At 38.3% G+C, this 22,960-nt stretch overlaps 2 protein-coding genes across 2 annotated transcripts; one reads left to right on the top strand and one right to left on the bottom strand.

Moving 5' to 3' along the window:
* The first annotated feature begins 1,395 nt into the window (after positions 1 to 1,395).
* On the top strand, positions 1,396 to 3,102 carry LOC118270804 (fibroin heavy chain). The gene is made up of 2 exons (XM_035586586.2): positions 1,396 to 1,556; positions 1,697 to 3,102. Exons 1-2 carry the CDS (start codon positions 1,487 to 1,489, stop codon positions 2,884 to 2,886), a joined length of 1,260 nt encoding a protein of 419 aa, XP_035442479.2. The 5' UTR covers positions 1,396 to 1,486; the 3' UTR covers positions 2,887 to 3,102.
* Positions 3,098 to 22,539, bottom strand: LOC118270794 (probable peroxisomal acyl-coenzyme A oxidase 1). Its single transcript, XM_050699167.1, has 13 exons — positions 22,296 to 22,539; positions 21,240 to 21,399; positions 20,607 to 20,775; positions 20,188 to 20,311; positions 19,844 to 20,088; positions 19,602 to 19,762; positions 19,086 to 19,248; positions 18,490 to 18,680; positions 16,464 to 16,610; positions 16,056 to 16,161; positions 9,996 to 10,148; positions 3,557 to 3,673; positions 3,098 to 3,386 (listed from the first exon to the last, which is right to left on the bottom strand). Exons 1-13 carry the CDS (start codon positions 22,414 to 22,416, stop codon positions 3,243 to 3,245), a joined length of 2,001 nt encoding a protein of 666 aa, XP_050555124.1. The 5' UTR covers positions 22,417 to 22,539; the 3' UTR covers positions 3,098 to 3,242.
* Between the last annotated feature and the right edge of the window lie 421 nt (positions 22,540 to 22,960).

Genomic DNA, 22,960 nt, shown 5'->3' with positions numbered 1-22,960 from the left:
CGCCTTTTATTCCCGAAGGAGGTAGATAGTGGTGCAAGTTACGGCATTCAATGTTACTGTATAACGTACACCCACTTTTCAGCATGTGTGCTTATTGTCATATGATAAGGACTAGCCCAGTATATACTGGGCACAATTTCAGACTCCGTACTAATATTTTCGAAATGCGAAAAAATACACGTTATATATTAGGTACTATTCTAATATTTTGTGTTGCCATTGATGGATAAAACTATGTATATTATAATTAAATATTATATTATAATGCGAATTGTATTCAATGACATAACCATCCACACTCGTGTATGTTAAAGAGCACCGATTGCATGAATTTGCAATGGGTCAACCTTTTGAGATGTAGTTTAGTTATTACAAAGTAAAACTTACAGTTCAATAAATACATACCCAGTTAGGTAATATAAATCACCGAATATTTTAATTAATAATATAACACAATAATGACGTTAGAAGTAAATCGAAACGCAAACTACATTGAGGGAGTCTTTTAATTAAAAAAGAAATCTGTTACGACAAAAAGTACGATAAAAACTTAACATAATAAGATATAATAAAACACAATAGATACCAAGAAGTAAATAAACCAGGCACACGTAAATAAGAGAAGTAAATGTATTATAATAATTACTATCCATATAAAATATCACCAGTCATCTTACTTTACACGAGACCAGACCGCATTTTTTGTCCCAAATTTTTTAATGCACAAAAAGTAGTTGTGAACTTTTTTAGCAAACACTATTTAACTTAAGAACACTTAGATACTTACACTTTTACACGCTAATAAATGACTGTAGAAATAATCACTAGAAACTGTTTAAAATATAAGACACTATAATCTGAAATGTTTGTTTTGTTTTTGTTTACAAAAACGTTACCTCACGCTAGGATTTTCCCCTGTGTTGTGGGTGCGTTTACAATCATACAAGTTCATATACACATGACTACCAAACACAGAACAACAACTATAGAATCACACAAAGAGTTCACAGATTTAACATTTATTACAAGTTAGACTATATGTAGCTTAATTCAACTTATAAATCAGTCATACAAAGTTCGAACGAGTATATTTAGATATTTTCAGTACGATATAAGTGTTTCTTATACCTAGGCACATAATAATATATAATTTGTAAAAATTGCAGGCAGGGAGGGAATAATAACTATATCTCAGTAACTACAAACAAACACTGTTTAACCATGGTAACACGAACTCTAACATCAATGTCCTAATAAAATGTGAGTTAATTAATAAATTCGCGTTCGATATCCGCGCGGCACAATGATCGCCGGCCATCTCATAATTTACGAGTGTCAGTTTGTAGGTGAAGTTCGGAGGTATGGCTCAGCTGCGCAGGAGTGGTGGCACGCGTTTCTTAGTATATAAGCGCGGAGAAATTCTCTCACTGCATCCACTCAGCCGTGTGTGCTCCGCGGTGCTGATCTGAATATTTGTACAGTCGACATGGCCGCCAAGTTCGTAGTCGCCGTGGCGTTGGTCGCGATGTGTCGCGCCAACCCTCTCCTGATAAACGGTGAGACGATTTAAAATAATGTAAAGCAGATCAATTACATTCATCACAAACAATATTTCTTAATACCAATTTCAAAATTAATCCGTATCATATTGAAAGCCACGCAAATAAAACTAATTCTGATTTTCCATTACCTCCAGGTGCATTGTACCGTGATGGACGCGCCTTCTCCATAGGCCAGGCTTCCAGCTTCGGCGGCGGAGTGAGCACCGCACAAGCTAACGTCAACGGTGACGCCGCGCAGGCATTCGGCAGCTCCTCAGGGGGCGCACAGCTGGCACGTGACGGGTACTTCTACCCCGGACAGGCAATCGCGCAGGCACAGACGTATGACGCCATGCCCTTCCCTGAGAGCCCCTACGGTGGAGCTAAGGCTGTCGCCCAAGCACACAACGGAGCGTACTACCCCGTGCCAGCGCCCGCCACTGTCATCACCTACGAACAGAACTTCGCCGTCCCTGCTGAGGCATCTGTCAAGTCTACCGCCACCTCCAATGGTAACGGCATCGCGCAATCCTCTGCCAACACTCAAGGAGGAATCGGCAGCTACGGAGTGACTTCGTCCAACGCTAAAACCCAAGGCTTCGGCTCTGCTAACTCCAACGCCAACTCTGGCTTTGGCTCCGCCAGCACTTCAGCCAAGACTCAGGGCGATGGATCCGCCGAAAGTTCCGCTCAGAACAACAGCAATGGTGTAGTCGGTGTAGTATACCCTGTGGCCCCCGCTGTCATCTCCGCACCTGCACCGTCTGTCATCGACGCCAAGTCTCCGATCTTCTACACTCCTTACGCGCCCGCTCAGGGTGTCGCCTCCTCCAACGCGAACGTGATTGGCTCCGGCTCCGCTGCCTCATCAGCTAGGGTCGGCCATCAAGGCAGGACCATCTCTTGGCGCTTCGGTACTCTGTACGACTCTCCTGCCTCCGCGCAAGCTCAGGCCAACACCAACGCTGGTTACGGCGCCGCCAAGTCTGCCGCGCACACACTCGGCTACGGAGCTGCCAACGCGAACGCTGACGTCAATGGCTACGGCTCCGCCAAGTCTGTCGCTGACAGCCAGGCCGCTGGCCACGGCATCGCCCAGTCCTCCGCCAACTCGCACGGCGCTGGCTCCGCCAAGGCCAACGCCAACGTGAACGGATACAACAACGCCAGGTCCGGCCAGTACTACGGCGGCTCCAGGCTCTCTGCTGACGCGCACTCGCACGGCTTCGGTAACGCCGCCTCCTCCGCCAGGACCCAGGGAGTGAACACCTCCTTCAGAGTGACCAACTCCCAGGCGACCTCGTCCGGCTCCGGCTCCGCGCACGCCAACGCTCATGCTGCCTGAACAACCAGTTCCGTTCTCGTGCACTAAACAAGCAACCACATCACGACGACTACTGGACATGATTCCAGACACAACTTGTCTTGATGTATTTGCGAAGCGTGACAACGCATTTATTTATAAGTTGTATTATTTATTTTATTGATGTTGCGGTACAAATGATCGAATGCATTTACTAGAATTATGTCTACTATTAATAAATGAAAGATTGAAGTTAAACATTGATTTTATTTACAATAATTATTACAACCGCGCCAATGTGCCAATATTTTCATTATACCAATTACAATAGTTTGATTCTCAACATAATTCCAATAAACCCTAAGACTTTAAAAGTGTATAATCTCAGGTATAAACTATCACAGTTTCCCCTGCATGAACGGCTTGAGGTACTTGTGGAAGCTCTGGTTGACTGGCTCCGCGTTCAGAGGACTCTTCAGCGCTTCCTCCATCAGTCGCTCGTACACGCGACCGTCGTACGCACCCAGAGTTGAGTTTAGAATCTGTAGGAACATTTAAAAAGTTAACATATACATAGAATAATACACTTGCACTGTAGCGATAATAAACCAAATGTTTGAGTTCACTGTAGTATGAACTACAGTGAACTCAAACATGATCCATGAGGATCAATCCATATTATTGTTGATAAAAATACCAAGTTTTTTATTACCTGATCTCTGAAGTCGAAGGCGTCCACCAGTCCCACAGCGTTGGGTCTGATCTTCCCGAGGAGTTCTTCATACGTCTCCTGCAGTTGGTGGATATCAGTTTTGGATATTGAGGTATACTGGAAAGATCAAAATACATATACATCAAAGAAATGAATTTTGGGGTCACCTATGCTGTATAGCGCAAAAAATGAATATTATTTCGGCAACTGAAAAACATAATTGCTAATGTTAATTATATGTTATAACAATTATAAATTACATTAAACCGTATTAACAAATTACGACGACGATGACGAGACCAATGCGGATTATTTTTTAACCTAAAGGTTAGATTTTATTTTTTTTAACTATTTTTAAGTTATACTTAAATATTTTAGTCACTGAAAAATTAGTTCGGACACTATGGATATATGATGCACATCTACTTTTTCATGTTCTCATCATCATACATAATTTTACCGTAACAATGAATTTACAATTTGATTTATATTTATTATAGATGCATTGTAAAAATTAAGGGATAAAGCTGAAATAAAATATGTCACTATTCTGATGAGCAATCTTAGCACTACGTATTGAGCGTTCTCTTATTTATTTATGACTATGTCAGCTATTCAACACTTATTTCTATAATAACTACCGTGAGACATACTACATTAACTAAAAAAAATGGTTTACTCTCGTATATGTAATGTCATGGTCACGCTACTCATGAAGAAGAGTCCCTCTGTGACCCGAAACTAGTAGAGCTTTTCTCCATTAATATCTTTACGTAACCGTGATTTAAGTTTATTCAGCTTTCCTATTCAAAACTTTTTAACTTAATTAAAAACCGATCCGAAAAGTAAACAACGTTATTCTTAGCATAACAAAAAAAGTAGCTGATCTTTTTATAGCTTAACAAAAAGTTTTTATAACACCACGAACTTTTGACCTCGACTGCTGACCCAATAAATATTCTAATGTGACGTGATCCTGACGTAAGGTCAGGGTCAAGTCAGAACTTGACGTCATTGTTAACGGTTCGCTTTTGTACTGACAACTGAACGGTCATGTCAACATGTTACTTGTACATTTTTTGTGTGCAAATCAATGCATGTGTTGTAAATAGGATGATGTTTGAAAGATTGGTAATAGAGTTGTTCTGCAAACGAATGTTTATACTAGAAATAGTCTTATGTAGTCTTAATACCTAAGTTATCCTTTACAATAATTATTAGTCGTATACTTTAGTAGAGTTAGTATTTGGAGTATTTCTTCGTTACTATTTTTAATAACCAATTCATTATTCATCTTCTCTTATATCTAAAAATGAATTTCTGTTCGTTAGTCTCGCTTAAACTTGACATGTAAAAGTGTTATTTTATAACCTATTTACAGAAATAAATATCATTTATCATTTATAACGGATAATCCGATTTGGCTAATTTTGGTATTGAATTATTTGTGGAAGTCCAGGAAAGGTTTAAAAGGCGAGAAAAAATATTTGAAGCGGTACAAAGTTTGCCGGGCGGGAAATCAAGTTTAATACCAAAAATACAATTAACAGCATACAACATACATTTACAAATGACTCAAGAAGGCAACCCCAAAACAAAAAATAGACACAAACAAGACCCCAATACTAGCATCAGACAATTTTTTACCCAACTTTGTCACCAAACAACTGATACAAATACAATTACTTTCTCCTATCACTTTTTGCTTGGAAAGTCAAGTCCAAACTGGTCTATTGGCTACTACACCATGATTGATATCAATGTATTGACATATCGACCAGATGATCCATGCGTTTTTGTTGCTAGTCCGTGTGTTGACCTCGTATTGAGTAACTGTATCCAAGACCTTATGTTTAAAGGTTATTTCTATGGAGAAAATGTTTGGTATGGTTGTTTGTTTCAGTTAGCATATTTTACTGTTGTTTTGTAGTTATATTTTTTATCATATAAGGATTAATGTAACTTTGGATGTTTTTTCAAACTGATATTTCATTGTAATAAACATTTAAAAAGACTAAGGTAACAATCGAATTAAGGCTACTATTTCATACTGAAGGAGATTCTGTTTTATAAACTGAAGCTTAGGAATCATTTTCGAGATTTAAACTTGCTACCAACATTACTCCAACAAACGTATGCTTTACTTTTTTATTAGCTTTTATGTATAAGTCTGTGTTTGGCCACCAACCCGCTTTCTGCCAACTTACTAGCACGATAATAATATCGAGCTAAAAGTCCATAAAAACAATACTCTAATTCATATTTCATTTTAAAAATCCACAGGCATCTCCACATAACATAACATGTATGTACAAACCCATAATAGGATGGCAATTATAGTCTGCGGTCACTATTGTTGATAGATACCCATGCCATTTACTGTCATCTACAAAAAATACACATCTCCGTCACTATATAGAATTAAATTGACTTTTATGAATGTTTAAGTGCTTATTAAAATTTAACACATGGAAATCCAACGGAGATTTTTTGTTGGGACATAATTTGTCGGCTCTTTAGAGTGTTTTATTAAGTTCGTGATTATGTTTTATTTGATTGGTAATTATATTTATTATATGACTTAGGTGACTAAGTACATTATGTAATTATAAGTCAAGATAGACTGCCTCATTGGTTAAGTGGTCGCAAGTGCGACTGCCGGGCAAGAGGTCCCAGGTATGATTCCCGGTTGCGATAAAATATTGCTGGGCTTTTTTCAGTTTATTGAAAAAATCTTATTAAATTTCTCAGTAGTAGCACGGAGTCTGGAATTATGCCCAGTATATGGCAATAAGCTCACCCCCTATTACATGGGACTTATAACATAAATGGTGTACATTGTATAGTGGCATTACGTGCCGTGCCGTGCTGAGTACAGTTATCTTAGACCATTTGATTTTTGGACACAAAATTCAAGATCGAATGGACACCAATTCGTCATTAACTGGTTCACGGCACTATAAATATGAGTCTAAAATTATTGTTATTTTTAATTTATCGGATGACATTTCGCATGTCAAAAATATTTTTATGAGCAAAAATGTTCAATAATATTTGTAGGTATCGCATATTAAATTATATTCTTATTTACGACTGGAGAATCTGTATATTTATTACAATAAAAATCGATTTCTCACATAATTTAATTTAAATTTAAATAATTTACAACTTTCATTTTGATTTAATCGTTTTTATTAACATCGAATCAGATCGGATTATTAAAAGTCATACACAAAGGCTTGACAAATCGATTTCGAATAAGTTAGAAGCAAAAAGAAACTGGGGAAAAATATCGATAAATAATTCGAATGTTTTATAACATGTCATAAATTTAACTATTAATGATCAAAAGTTACATAATTAGTTTAGATCATTGACTTACAAAGATCTAATTGAAATAAATGTTTTGCTTTTGACATTGATCATTGGACAGTTGACGTAACAGCCGTACAATCGACTAGAGGTATCTCAGTTCACTGCCAAGGTCGGTCAAACTTTGATTTATAGTTCGAAACTAGTTCAATGTTTTGTTTTTTTATTTAAACGACCATTTTGTCTTTGAATAGGATTTCCTCTTTGAGATTTGGGAAGGGCCAAATTATGTCCGAATTGCGGATGTGAATAAAGAGATTTTATTTATTTTTTATGGTATAAGCCGGTACACAAGAAGACTTATCACCTGATGGTAATCTATTGCAGCCGCCCATGAACACCCAAAACACCAAAGGCGTTACAAGTGCGTTGCCTTTTGGCCTTTTGGGGGTTAGGAATTTAAGGGTTGGTAAGGAATCGGGATTTAGAGAGATTGGGAAGAAGGGGAAGGCAGGATGGTCCTTCCTTCCCTTATTTGGCCTCGGGTAACCGCACTCAAACAACGAAACACAACGCAAAAATTGTTTCACGTCGATGTTCTGTGAGGCCGTGGTATCACTCCGGTCGAGATTAAAGTGTATAATATTGTGTAATTACAAAAAAAGCACACGGTTGATAGATAAACTCGTCAACACAATGAGATTAAACGTCATACACTGTATCTATACATAAATAATTTCTAAATATATACATCTACATAATTATCTGTAAAGAAATCTTAGCTCTAACATAAATAAAATTTACGCCATTTTTAATTTTCAAAAGTGTTTTATGTTGTCCAATATCTATAAATTATACCGAGCATATAATTTATAAGAACTAGTCTCAAAAATATAATCTAGATTATAATGAAGACACCTGTTTCTGAAACCGTCGTAGTTCTAAAATATAGAGATCAAAAATTAACAAATTGTATCAAATTCTTTGAACGAAATTACAATAAATTTCAGAGAGAGATTTCTAGCTGATTTACATAAAACTAAGGTGGTAAGTAACTAGCTGCTTCTGCGAGGTTTGAATCATTCTGATCGGCTCGTATTGGTCAAAGCGTGATGTTTTATAGCCTACCGTCAATAAATACACTATCCTGCCGGATATTTGTGTCCAAAAAGAATTTTTCAAAACGGATCAGTAATTCCGGAGATTAGTGCGTTCAAATAAACAAATAAACAAACTTTTCAGCTTAATATCACATCACAGATCAACATAATAAATGAATACGGAACCCTATAAATCATGAACATAAATATCCTGATGCATACAAATTAGAGTGCATCATTCGCGTTAATTCACCTGCCAATCTCAGTCATTATAATCATCATTGGCTAGATATTATCTTATTAGAAATGTATAAAAATTGATCTAGACGTTTTTTGTCAGTGCTGCATTTAGATTCATGGGATCATTCAACCATTCTATTTATTATCCTAAGCTTAAATTAAGCATTATTGCTTACTTCGATAATGAGTTTTGCTTTTTATTAATTCTAAACATTACTCTTTTTGTATTTTTCTTTTAGTCCTGTGGATTAAAAATGATTGCTTCTTATTCTTTACACATAAACTTAGCCCGTTCTGAATGAAGTCTAGTAGAAAAACACATTTAACCTGAGTGAAACCGCTATCAGAGCTTGGAGCTTGTATCAGATCAGATAAAATCTCTTTTATATTACCAATCTGACATATCAAATCACAACAACGTCTATTTCTAATCATTGTTTAAAACAAGACACAAACAAAGCACGCTCCAATTACGAATGTACTTGATAAATACTGTTTTGATTGTTACAAGTTCAATGGAACAAAACATAACGGTCACTATGACGATGTAGGAACACTTCAAAATTCCCCCCGACATGTCAAACAAGACTATTATGACGTCACCTTACCCTTTTTTGGGTAAACATCAAACGGTACCAAGGCTAACTTTACTACCACTAAAACTGCATACAACTGTAATGTGTCATTTTTATTATAGCATAAGTACTTACATCGCCTTCTTTTTTTACAAGGAACACTAAAAAAATTACGTGTCTCAACTCCTGGAAACAAGCTTTTATGTAGCCTTAAATCTTGTACTTAAAAAAAGGCGTCACACAAAATATCTAAGATAAAAATCCCTACAAGGAAAATGAATGGGCGATGCACATCTAAACATGTGGGTAAGTCATGTCTAATAAAAATAAAAAAAAGTAAAATTGCAAGATGGCTGAAGTTCTGACAGGCGCGCGCATAAAATAAAAATATGTACCTTTTTTGCTCTCTATCACGGCGTGCAGTAAGTTTTTACAACGTATTATTTAACTGTACCTGTGCAGATAATCAAAGCTATTGTGGGACGCCATTATTTTCGGGTGATCCTGTTATTTTAGATTTATCTACGTTATCTAACAGTACGGAATAATTGCTAGCACATTCTAGAACGATATTTGTGCCAAAGTGTAGATGTTGAGATAGATAAATGGGATCAGTAGGGTATAGATTGAAGATAAGGATTTTAAAACCATGTAGTTGTAGAGAGCTACCTATTTCATTGTTTGTTCTGAATTGCCATTTATGTGAAAGTAGTTTACTACGGTATTTTTATGTCACACAAATCTACCAAGAGCCTAAAACAATGAAAAAATGCTTGAAGGCCTTTTATCCAATATAATCGAACTCTTCCAACTTTAAACAGCACTTAGACTGACATAGAAATATCTAATTTCTAGTACCGTACTAGCTTATTTTTGGGAATATATTTCTTTATTATCTAGCAATTGTAGGATTTCTTTAATACCCGAAACGCAAATAATCTTTAATGAACATTATATTCATCCCCGATATAATTTTAAAGATAAGTACCTATATATATTTTTTTTCTTAAATGGCAACTGAGTCTCCTATACGGTGTTGTCGACTATACTGCCAGTGTCAAATTCAAAGATAATTAATTTCGTAATAAGTAATGTCGACTGTAGCTCATAAAATAGACAACGGGAGACCTTTTTGTATCAGGGAATGTTTGTGTAACGGGTTATAATAATATCAAATGTGATTATTTTTGTACAGACACCTATTAAACTCACCAGCAATAGATCTCCGACTTTCTCCAAAGCCCAGTAGATGGCATACAATTCCACCAAGTAGTTCAGCACCTTCTTCAATGGCTGTGACAAGGAGCCTGCTGTTCTGTCCACTTCTGACTTGTAAGTAGACAGGAGGAAAGCTCGGCAATGGGCCTAAGGATAATCATAATAAAGTTCAAAATTAATTAACAATTTATTTTTTACATTCTGAGCTGAAAATAGCAACTGAAATTTCATGCAATAGATATTATGAAGATTTTGTGCAATAGGTAAATCGAATTGACAAAACCACGTTTCTTTATATTTCTTTAATTTTTTAGTTCAAAACTAGCAAAAAAAATCTCAGCTGCAAAATTTCGACTCCTTATTTAATTTCTATGCAAAAAAAATGAAAATATTTATGACAACCAGACGACCATAATTTAAACACGCCCCCGTCGTAATTTAGTGAAAAAATGTTAATTATAAATCTAACAAATGCTTATATAAAGACATTTATAGTTTCAACTGCAAATACAATGATTGATGAAGACAATTTAATTGAAGTAGCAACACTGCCAACTTTTTTAAACTATATTTTTAATTGAAGAACCGTTAGGCACATAAAATGGAGGAGACAGCCTGTTAAGTCACAGTGTCCATTAGTAAATAACACAAAAATATTATCGTTGTGATAATTATCATAATATTAAACAGTTTTATTGCTATATTGTCAAATATTATTAGTGTTAATTAGTTAAATTGATTTAGTATGCTTCCTGTTTTAGGTTGTTGACTTTCTTTTAGTAATTTTCCAATACCATACTAAATTAGTAATTTATGATATGATGTATATAACTACATGTATATAGACATACAGGGCAGTGCACTTTTCGTAAATATATGCGCAGATAATCTATTACACACCACATTAATTATCATTATGCGGTGGTACATAAACACGATTTCAGCCCGAATTAGGTAAGCAAAGGACTAAGTATTTTTTTTAAAACACTAGGATTTTCTCATGTACCATGGGTATATTTACAAACATACAACAATATGTGGATTAACAAAACAAAGAGTTGCTCAGAGCAGAAGGCGGAACGCAAATCATATAAGGTTAAAGATTATTTATTTACTCATAAAGAACGTGGTTCACTCACAATGAGCTTAAAAAAATACAAATTATTACAAAGTACACAAAGTTACGACAATGATCAAACGGTATTATCAAATTAATATGAAACAGAAATTGTGCTTGATAACTCTTCAAACGGACTACCCACAGACATTTTTTTATTAATGTACATAGCAGATTATAGACCAAGTTAATAGAATTATATTATATACTAATATCCATAATTAGTAAGATGAATAGTGTCGATATATCCTCTAAGCCCCGTATAATTTATAATGAGCGCTATTTATCAAATTATAAGGAAGCCGTTTATAATATTTAAATAATTAATCGATAAAAAATATACGAACACCATATAATATCCTTAAAGTGGTTTCTTTCTATCATATTTTTTTCTAGAAACTGTTTGGTTTGTCAAAATAACATTTATTCATTTAGTACTTGATTTTTCGACACGTTTTCTTGTTATACATCTGGTCTGGGGAACAAGGCAACAACCTAAAACAGGAACTATACTAAATCAAATTAACAATAATATGCTTAATTGACGTTAGACCCCAAAGATTATTGTGAATTTTTTGTTCCTACTTAGAGAATGATTTTCAACTGTACAGAACAATGCAAGACAAACATTTTATAACGATAATATCCATGGGGGCTCGGGCGTCCCCGCAGTCTCCAGGCTGGCCTCCCAATGATGTAGCTAACTGCGGCGCGCGTCTGGGGTCGCCTGTGTGGAGGAACATTTCACTGCCATCCTCTCAGCAACCTCATACTCATAAAATGAAAACAAGAGCAAAGAAAAGGGTTCAACAGCGGCTGCACTCCCTCTCCCTCAAAGTGCACCTCTCAAATATTCGAGGCTTGCACTCAAATATCAATGCGGTCCATCACCACCTAGAGACCGAGAACCCCACGCTCTTGTTTCTCTCGGAGACCCAGATCAGATGTCCGTCGGACGTATCATACCTGAACTACCCAGGCTTTTCCCTGGAGCACAATTTCGTTCCCCGCGCAGGCGTATGCCTATACGTCCAAGACGGCATCTGTTACCGGCGTCTCCGTAACTTTGAAGACCCCAGTTTTTCAACCTTGTGGATACTGGTGGACACAGGGATGGAGAAAATTCTCTATGCCTGTGTCTACCGGTCGCACAGCGGAGATTTGGAGACGACCAGATTAGCTCAACACCTTGTGGAGACGGCGGATGCGGCTCGGCAGAGGTACCCTTCGGCCCAGTTGGTGTTACTGGGGGACTTTAACGCCCATCACCAGGAGTGGCTGTTCCCATACCAGTGCACTGACCATGCTGGGAGGGAAATGCGTAAGCTTGCGCTAACGCTTGGCCTGACCCAGCTGGTCCAGGAGGCCACAAGGGTGCCCGATGTCGACTCGCACACTGCCAACTGCTTAGACCTTCTGCTGACAACTGATCCAGACAGCTACTCGGTGTCAGTTTCTTCACCCTTGGGTAGCTCTGACCACTGTCTGGTGAAATCCGTATCCACGTACTCCCCACCGGATCCTTGTCCCAGAGGATCTCGGCGGATGTGGCGGTACAAGTCAGCAGATTGGGATGGGATGCGATCTTTTTTTGCATCCTATCCTTGGCGGCCTGTCTGCTTCTCTACTGAGGACCCGTCAGCTTGTGCGGATGCCATAACGGGGGTGTTGCGTCAGGGCATGGAATACTACATTCCATTCTCGGATGCGACATCTTTCGGTGGGACTCGTCCATGGTTCGATGCCGACTGCAGACGTGCTGAAGCGCGAAAGCATGCGGCATACTTGGCATGGGCGGATGCCAGGCGTCGTAGGGCTGACGACATTCTTCAGAGGAAGAGAGCCTATAACCGGGCTGCCAAGTCATGCAAAAAGGCATTACGGATGGCTCGGTTCAACCACATTGGCCGAATAGGGAACAAACTGGCTTCTTACCCAGCGGGTAGTAAAGCGTTTTGGTCCCTGGCCAAGGCGGTTGAATCGAACTTCTGCCGCCCTTCACTCCCACCTCTCCTGGGGCCTAACGGGACACTGGCACACACCGCGGTAGAGAAAGCGAACCTGTTTGCTTCTCTATTTGCGGAATCTTCACGTCTTGATACTGGTGGCGCTTTGCCTCCTTCTCTCCATAGAGTTTGCGAGACGAATATGTCAAAAATTCTCATACTACAGAAGGAGGTATATAAGACGTTGCGTAATCTTGACGTGAACAAGGCCAGTGGCCCCGACGGAATCCCAGCCGTGGTTTTAAAAATCTGTGCGCCTGAGTTGTCTCCAATCCTGACACGCCTGTTTCGACTTTCTTTGGAGACTGGTCAAGTGCCGGTTGCATGGAAGCTAGCCAACGTGCAGCCTGTGCCCAAAAAAGGTAGTCGTGCCGACCCTAATAATTACCGGCCAATCTCGGTCACGTCCATACTCTGCAAGAGTATGGAACGTGTACTTAACAACAGGCTCCTGGCATACCTTGAAGGTAAAGACCTCCTCAGTGATCAGCAGTATGGGTTTCGCCGCAACCGATCCACTGGGGACCTTCTTGCGTATGCCACCCACATTTGGAGCGAGGCCATCGAGAAGCACGGGGAGGCAATAGCGGTCTCTCTCGATATATCGAAGGCCTTTGACAGGGTTTGGCACGACAGCCTTATCGGCAAGCTTCCTGCATATGGACTTCCCGCTGATCTGTGCAGATGGATTGCAGACTTCCTGAGGGATCGGTCAATTCGAGTAGTCATTGATGGCTGCTCGTCTGACCAATTTGGCATCAACGCCGGAGTCCCTCAGGGGTCAGTACTTTCAGCAACGCTCTTTTTGCTGCACATCAACGACCTGCTTAAGCCCGGTATCTTTGGGTATGCAGATGACAGCACAGTTGTTGAAAGGTATGTGTCCGATGCGCGGACTAGCGGAACACAGATCCGGTCTCTAAGAGAATCCATGGTCGAACGGTTGAACTCGTCCTTGAAGGCGGTTTCCGATTGGGGTGACGCCAACTTGGTCAAGTTCAACGCTACCAAAACCCAGGCGTGTCTATTCTCTGCCAAACGGAGTCAATTTCCGCTGGCTCCGACTTTCCGAAATGTGTCCGTTCCGGTAGCGGATCGTCTTGAGCTTCTGGGCGTAACTCTATCGCCAACGCTTAACTTCGGCTCTTATATAGAGTCGAAGGCGCATCTGGCTGGTAGGAAGTTGGGTATCCTCTCGAAGGTGAGACGGTACTTCACACCGAAACAACTGCTGAGCCTGTACCAATTGCAGGTTCGGTCATGTATGTATAGAGTACTGTTCTCACCTTTGGGACGGCTCGGCCAAATACCAGCTGGATGCGCTCGAACACATTGAAAGGCGTGCCAAGAAGCTCATCAATGACGATGCGCTTGTGGAGGCCCGGCTTCAAAGCCTTGAACACAGGCGCAGGGTCGCAAGCCTTTCCGTTTTTTACCGGATACATTTCGGAGAGTGTGCGGGGGAATTGCACAACTTGATTCCCCCTGGTCCTTTTCATCATCGAACCACAAGACAATCGGCGAGGCGTCACCGCTTCATGGTAGATATCCCACCCACTCGCACGAAGCGCTTCGCTTCAAGCTTCCTTGTGCGAACTGCTAGGGAGTGGAACTCCTTGCCGGAGTCTGTGTTTCCTGATGGGTATAACTTGGGTGTCTTCAAGGCCCGAGTGAATAGGTTGCTTATGGGCAGACGTGCTCCACCGTAGGCCGTATCATCACTTACCATCAGGTGAGATAGCGGCCAAACGTCGACCCATTAAATGTAAAAAAAAAAAAAAAAAAATAAATAACCGAATCGAACAATACCCTTATAAATAAAATCTACAGTTTAAATAAAATGTAAATGTCTCTAAATTAACATAATCCGATTTATTTACGCTAAAACTAATATCGAAGCAAAACGATTTAGTCACAAACTAGACACCTTGTAAAAAAAAAAGTTATTTTTAGCTTTACATGACTAATAACACAGTGAATTTTGATATTTTTATTAACTATTCTGATATTCTAATGGCCTTTTCTACCAACGCCCCCTAAACCATCTCTTAACTAAGAGATACAGTATCTCTTAATTAAGTTTAGTTAGCGTAAGGGAGTATGGAAACTAGCCCTTCACTTGTACTGTTTGGTAGTACAAGTGGATCCTTAAAATTTAAGAGAGTTGGTGAAAATAGCCATGTGTGTATCAAAATACCAGTTTAAATATTTGTTACTAGTTAATATTTATTTTAACGGTAACCACTTACCATCAGGCGGGCCGTGTGCACTTTTGCAATCACTAATAACTTATAAAAACCTAATTATAAGATAGTCATAATATCTATTAGTAGGTATTTGAGTGGCGATAAAATGTTAACACTTAAAGTGACAAGAATATAAACAGCTCATTAAATATTACCGTTTGTGTAGGAAATAAATTGGGTATCCAATTTCAGTTGTTGTAAGAATAAATATCATTTCCTAGAATATTATTTATACCAGCTAACTTTTGACCTGCAACTTGGATGACATTATTCATTTGTTATCTTGACAGCATTTCATCGTTCCCTAGCTCTAACTGCTTACGACAAGGTACTTTAATTAACAAGACAAAATGTGTATAGATAAATTACCTACGATTTGCTGAAGTGTATTCTACCTGTTCCTATCCCTTTTCATTTCTAAGTCAGTTATTTATTTTACCTAAGGCTTCATGTACAAACATTATGTTCATAAGATGGGCTGAACGCCATGAGCATTCTCTTCCAGTTACACCTTTGGGCGATGCATAGACAAAACAATTGTTATTGCATGTCTGAAGAGTTGAATAAATACCCATTTTGGAATGAGGACGTACTATTGGAATAAAGATGTATTGTAATAATTCCGCCTGTTGTATAGTTCCCATCGCACCCACTAAAAGGAATATAACTAGAAAAGTTTCCATACCTCAGAAGCAGCAACCAGTTGCACTGAAGACATGTTCCACGCGTCTTCAGGACCCAAACCTCTTCTAACGTATTTCCTAATGCTTTTCACTGCTGATTCCACTTTACTGTAAGCAACACAATATTTTGTTACTAGACACTTATATTTATTGCATTTGTATTTAATCTCGATCAGTCTGTATACTGAGAATCTTCTTGACATTTTATCGTGTAGCTTCTATAGCTTCTTAATTGATTTCGAAAAGGATAATACATTATTAAATTACTACATCTATGTATTTGAATGGTTGAGAGAACTCAGTTTTTCTCCATCAAACTAGGGAACTTAATAGTTTTTAAATGTAAAATTGCCCAGGTAGACCCTTAACCTACTATATACCGTATTTTATTTATAGAAATGAATCCTTACCCGTAAGCAACTCGTCGGAACCCATTAACAATCCCATCGACGGAGTTGTCCCATTTCTGTCTGCTATTAACCTTCTCGGATAAATAGGACATTGTTGGACTCAAACGCTTGCCAGATTGAGCCTGCTCCCAGGCTTTGACTAGAGATCTGGAACAATGGATTAAATAGGATAGGATTGATCATTTGTCCTTGTTCTTTCTGCGGCTAAATAGCCAATGAGTAACTGCAAATTTAATAGAGATGAGTAGCAGCTACCGCTTACAAAACTGAACGATTTTCAACCCGACCACTAAACAAAAGGAATGACAGGAGTCCCATATGCAGCAATGAACTGTCACGGGCTATTTATGTTTGATATAGGAACAAGTAATGAAAAGCTCGACTTAGAAGCTCCAATAAGTCAAACTTAGGAGAGAGTAAGTAAACATTAGCAGTCAAATTATTTCGATATAAAAGAAAAAAATGCAACATTTCAACATTTAGAAATATAGTCTATCACAGTGGTTCTCAACTATGTAGTACCGTAGTCCAAACAAAAAATGGTCCGCGATATAAAAAAGAATACACAAGACTACACTGCTGTCCAATAAATACAACTATTAAAGATCAAATTAAACTGACATATCAAAGGAGACAAAAGAGAGGAGCCTTGATTTCAAGATTTTATGAGTGAATGAGAAAATCTGAGTGAGGGACCAAATGAAAAAAGTAATAACAATAGTGGTCCCTAACCTAATAAGAATGATATAAAAGCGGTCCATGACCAGGAAAAGGTTGGGAACCCCTGGTCTATCATCTTCACACATTAAAGGCAACTGCATAAACTTTCCTATATTTTTTGTACTCTAAATGAAACGGAGAACCAATTTGATTGAAACTATAATACAACAACAGTTAATCAAAGTCCACATAAATATTGTGATCCCGTTACTTACAGTTTAGATATAACTAATAGGACTACATTAAACGTTAAATAAAACTTAACGTTGGTCGAGTGGTCGCAAGTGCAAATGCCGAACATCCCTTGTTCGGCATTTGCACTCGGGTTCGATTCCCGGGTCGGGAAAAGTATTACTGGACTTTTTTCGGTAGTTCGAAAATTTCTCAGTAGTAGCACGGAATCTGGAATTGTGCCCAGTATATGGCAATAGGCCCTATTACGTGGTGAAAAGTGGGTGTACATTGTATAGCGGCATTACGTGCCATAAAGTATACTCTGCCTACACCTTAGGGGTTTATCCCCGTGATTATGACAGGAAAAAATTGCTTTTATAATTTTTCTTAGCGTTCTATTTGCGTTTAAAACTGAGGCTACAAGTAAAACTGTGAGTAACAACTAGCAGGCAATAATTCGCATTTTATTTAAGACCACCTCTTTCCTATACAAAATCTTCAAAGGCTTCGGATGAGTCATTATTATCTATTCAATAATTTATTATATCATTCGTTTTGCATAATCTAGATATCGATACATTTGGCTAAAGTCCCGATGAGCTCACCGATCGATGAGTTTATTAAACTGCCGTAAATTATCGTCTGACAAAATGGTCGTGTTTAATGTATCGCCTGATTATATCTAGACATGTAAATTGTAAAATAATTACAATATTATAAAAATTCGTTTAGCATTGATCATTGTCTTTATACGAACCGTCCATTTAATTTTATTATAACTTTCGTGAGACATACTAAATTAATTATTATGTTATTGGCTTAATCGCGTAACTGTTTGAGGAGGAACTCGACTAGTTTCAAGCTACACTAGACGCTCATAGGTGATCATCCATTTTAATTTTAATGAAAACTTTATACTCGCGACCTACAGCAACGGTTTTTGAATTTTAGTATGTCCTATTTCATCACCATCATCATCAACTTAAATAGTGCTGGACAAAGACCTTCCACTTAAGAGAAGGTTTACATTAATCCTCATGCTTGGCAGAGGAATCACAAGCTAGTGACTTAAAATTAAAGTAATGCAGCTGGTTGTCCTTTGGTCGCAGTCGCAGTACCAATCCTACATTACCTGGCAGTCTGCAGCATAAGCACGGTGTTCTCCCCCTCGTAAGTACAGGCGGCGGTGACCAGCCCGTATATTTGCGGCAGGTTGGAGGACAACATGTACCCGTGCCCACCACAAGACATACGACTTCGCTCCACCAGAACTGAAGTATCTGTCGTCGTCACTGCTTTGAGACAGCATGCTATTGCGTGTAGCTAAAAGGAAAAATGTTTACTGAATGCTAATACTTACAGTCACATTACGTCAGCAAAGCAAGTATTAAAATACTAACTGCCGAACTCAGAGACATTAAATGATTACTTAAACCAGTTCCTTAGTAACTTCATTGTGTCCATCGAAAGCAATTGCTATGACTCTGAGTTTGCGAGGTAAGACCGTTACGTTAAAAAAATAGTTTGAAGCTCCTTTATTCATAACTATTTTACTGGGCTACCAAGTAGGCTATATGAGTATAACTATAGAAAAAATAAACTATTCATATGGCAAAAACAATTGCTCAATCAAAGTTAAAACTTTGTAGATAATAATAGAGATTCACGGAACAAGGTTTTACAGATTTACAAAACATTTAAAATGATCAAGTATATACTTAGACTCACCTCAGGTAATTCATCCAGGTTCCCCTTCTCGAGATCAGCGGTAACCTTCTGGTACATCCTGGTGAGCCACTTGGCAGTGAGACTGAACGCGTGGCTCGAAGCTATGCCGATGAACAGCTTGTGTTGCTGCGTCACGTAGTCCAGGATCTGAGGCTCACCAGCACTGAGAATAAGAGTCTATAGTATGAAGTTCTGTGGTCCCTTTTACGTTTTTACTTACAAACCATTGCTCTTGGTACAGTATCTGGGTCGCACTGACCCCTTTTCGATTCTCTAAATTCTCAGTGTAAATTCACGGGATCAGGATTGTGTCCAATGATAATATGCTTCATCATTTTCGATTTACGTCAACTTCTGAACTAAAAATAATGTCTCTTAAGAAGACGTTTGCTATAATCTTCGCACTTAGGCTGCTTGAAGACCGCAATTAGGTCATCAATATTTTAGAGAGTTTCGAAGCCTTAGAACACAATATAAGAAGTTCCCTATCAGCATCACAATATAATGATAACTTACTCCGGCTTCAGCTCCGACTGTCTCCGTACAGCAGAGTATCTGACAGCGATGGTGACAGCCCTTGCCAGCTGGTTGGCCATGCCATTGACGATCACCACTCTTACGTATACCATGGTCCCGTAAGTCAGCTTGCTGTTTGGAGATCTCTTGAATGTGCCATCCTGGGAGAAGAGAGGCAAATACAGAAGACAGTAGAAGAAAAATCGCCTTATACGTATATTAGAATAGAAGAATCATATTACCTTCAAAACCTGTGCGTTCTTCATCAACATTCTATTCCTAGGGATCCTATGCTGATCAAAACCCAGGAATCCATTGTTGACTGTATTGAAACCAAGTTTAGCTCCGATCTCTCCAAGTTTGATGCCTGGGAGAGGCTGGTGGGTCTCTTCGTCTCGCAGCTGTACTATGAACGGCTGAACACCGCAGCTCTTACCATTGATGTACAAATGAGCCATTACCACGCAGTAATTTGCTGTGTGTGCCACTGGAGAAAGAAGATTTAAACACTTATTGTGAAAATGGATGTAGAATTACAAATTGGATCTAAATCAAATATAAAAGTATCTAAAACAATATTACTTACAGCTTCCCGGCCACCATTTGTAAGAAGTCAGTGTAGGACTGTGTAGGATAAACTCTTCAGTTTTGGGGTCATACGTAGCGGTCGTTTCTAGACCGCGAATGAAAGTCCCATGGCCTAGCTCCGTCTGCAAATAGTTATATTCTATTGACAGAAATCCATGGCATAATCTATTGTATAAAAGTAAGTCGGGTTTTCCTTCCTGACGCTATAACTCCAGAACGTTGGAAAACACGGAAAATAATTGGTGGCGGAACGGTGTTCGCCGTTTTTGCTAGTGAATACTAAAATGAAAGAACTAATCCGATAATCCGAAAAAATAAGCTACAAATATGCAATAAATAATCTCCTCCGAACAACGTTAGGAGAGAAACTATCAACATTATTTAGGCAATCTATGTATAGTGTAAAAAGAAACAGACCTGTGCATAAGTACCGATAATCTCCATCTTACTGGCTCTCTTCATCCAGTATTTTCTCTGCTCTTCATCAGCCTGTCCCAGTATCGCTGGTATGAACATGGCAAGATGCAGGCTGAACGGAGAGTTGTCCTTGAATACAGCTGTGTGTAACAGGCTGCGGTAAGTAGCGCTGGAAGAGAAGAAAACGCCATTATCAGTGTTCCTTTTTCTGCTATCATTCTTCTCTTTGCTAACCGTCACCTAAACTAATTTTGAACCTAGCTTTTTGGTCACCATTCGATAAAAGTGTTTCTCCAAGCCCGGAGCATCCTTGAATAAGTAATTATGATCATTATGATGGAACATGATAGAGTAAGGACTCTAGGTGAAATTATAGAGAGCCTAAAACCGGAAACTAGGAATGAATCCTAATTCCTTGCTATTACTGGGAATTTCAGAAATTGAAAGATCCACCTTGGCCTGACGCATAAATCCAACACGAGACCCCTTGCTGGGCAGTTGATGGTACTGATATAAATTATCAATATAATTTACTAATGTCGATCATCCTTGCTTGGTCCCCTGCATGGTAGCCTAAATCTTCTTAATGGCACCCGGCCCCAAAAAAACTCCCAAGGAATCCCTTCAACTTACTTGGCTCTCTCCTGTTCCGTCTGTGTAGGATCCTCAGCCTCCTTCATTGCTTTATAATAAACCACAGCTTTTCGTACGGCATTCTCGTACTTCTCCTTATGACTGAGATATTCTTCTGGTACCTCGTCAAAGAGACCTTTTGTGCTGAGCACTTTATCCTCTGGAATACAAATATAGCTTTGTCATTACCAGCCTGTCCTGTCCACTTAAAATCTTTCTACCTAATACTATCCTAATGTATCTTTTGCCTGACAACAAATTCAAAATTCGTGACTCCTTATACTTACTAAATCACCCTATATTCAAATTCGTGTACATACATTTTACATTTACGCCCCAAACCTTTAAACGCCTAGCATATACTACATAGCAACACGCAAAACGCAACTCTTTGCTAAATAAAAAATAAATAAATATCACCGATAAGGTAAACCTTGAACTTAAACTTTGGACTTGACTTGCCATTCCTAATCTACTATTCTAGTGGGTAGTTTAAAGATAACATGCTTTATCAGTATTTACTAAATAGCGATTTAATCTGTCATTAATGCTTGGTGCCTTCAAGCCCCCAAGTACCTAAAGTTAAAAGTTGAATTACAAAGTTAGCTTAGGTATATTATTTGAGACAGATAACACATTAAAATATGTAAATATGAATAGATCTACTTTGTAAGTAAACTTGATAAAAATTAAAACTTTAGTTCTAAAACAAAATAGCATCGCGTAAATACACAACTACTATACTATACTAAGGACAATGCCATCTAGCAGCATTTTAATGGCACTGGATGTGCCTTCTTAATTCAAAAAGATTTCATCCAATTCAAAAAACAATCCTATATGTTTAGACCTTAAGTTTATTCTTCAACGACGTTTTATTTTTAACCAATTCTCATAACCTTCAACTACAGCTTACTCATTCTTAAATCGACTCTACAGTGATGAGAATAACGTTGACATTCATTTACAGGTCCAAAAAAAACAAGTACGTCTCGGTTTGTTTGTGTCAATTTATACTGCTACTCAAACAAATTACGTTATAAAGAACAAACTTACCCATTTTTCTTCTATTTTGCGTAGCTTGGGCACCTCCATCTAAATAATTTGTTAACTCTTCAACATTAAATTCACATTTTCTTCTTTCTGACAGCAAATCGTCGTTCACTTTCGCGCTCATTTTTGTAATTACGAAAATGGAATGTGTTGTCTGTGGTGAGGCAACGATTGAGTTAGCAGTTCTGCAATTACCACCTCCTTGGTTACTCGAGCGAATGACGCGTTATCAAAACGCCGTACGAGTTGATAATTTTGTTGTTTTCATTGTTATCTCATGCTATTTAACTATTTGTAAAGATATTACGTAGATTACGACACTTGATTAAATTATTATCTAATAATTGTTTTGATGTTGTATGCTTCATATTTTGTACACGTATCAAAAATGTGTTGTTTGCTTTCTGGCTCCTTTTTTTGATAAATATGTTAATTTTATTAATGTATGTGATTGTGATCTTTGGTCTTTGAACCTTTGATGGCTTATTTGTATTTTTGTAAATGTTTCGCTAGTTTTTTTTCACCTACTTTCTTACCTATAAGGAAAACCAGTGGAGATGCTTGCAGACGAAACGTCTACCTATCATTATTTATTATTCATTATTCATCGATGTTCGTATTTTCTGTATTTTTCTGTATGATTTTTAAAATGAGATGAAAGTCATGAA

Source organism: Spodoptera frugiperda, chromosome 15 (genome assembly GCF_023101765.2).
Source record: "Spodoptera frugiperda isolate SF20-4 chromosome 15, AGI-APGP_CSIRO_Sfru_2.0, whole genome shotgun sequence".
Lineage (NCBI taxonomy): Eukaryota > Metazoa > Arthropoda > Insecta > Lepidoptera > Noctuidae > Spodoptera > Spodoptera frugiperda.
Note: the sequence above shows the minus strand (reverse complement) of the source record. Positions and strands in the feature narration are given on the sequence as shown.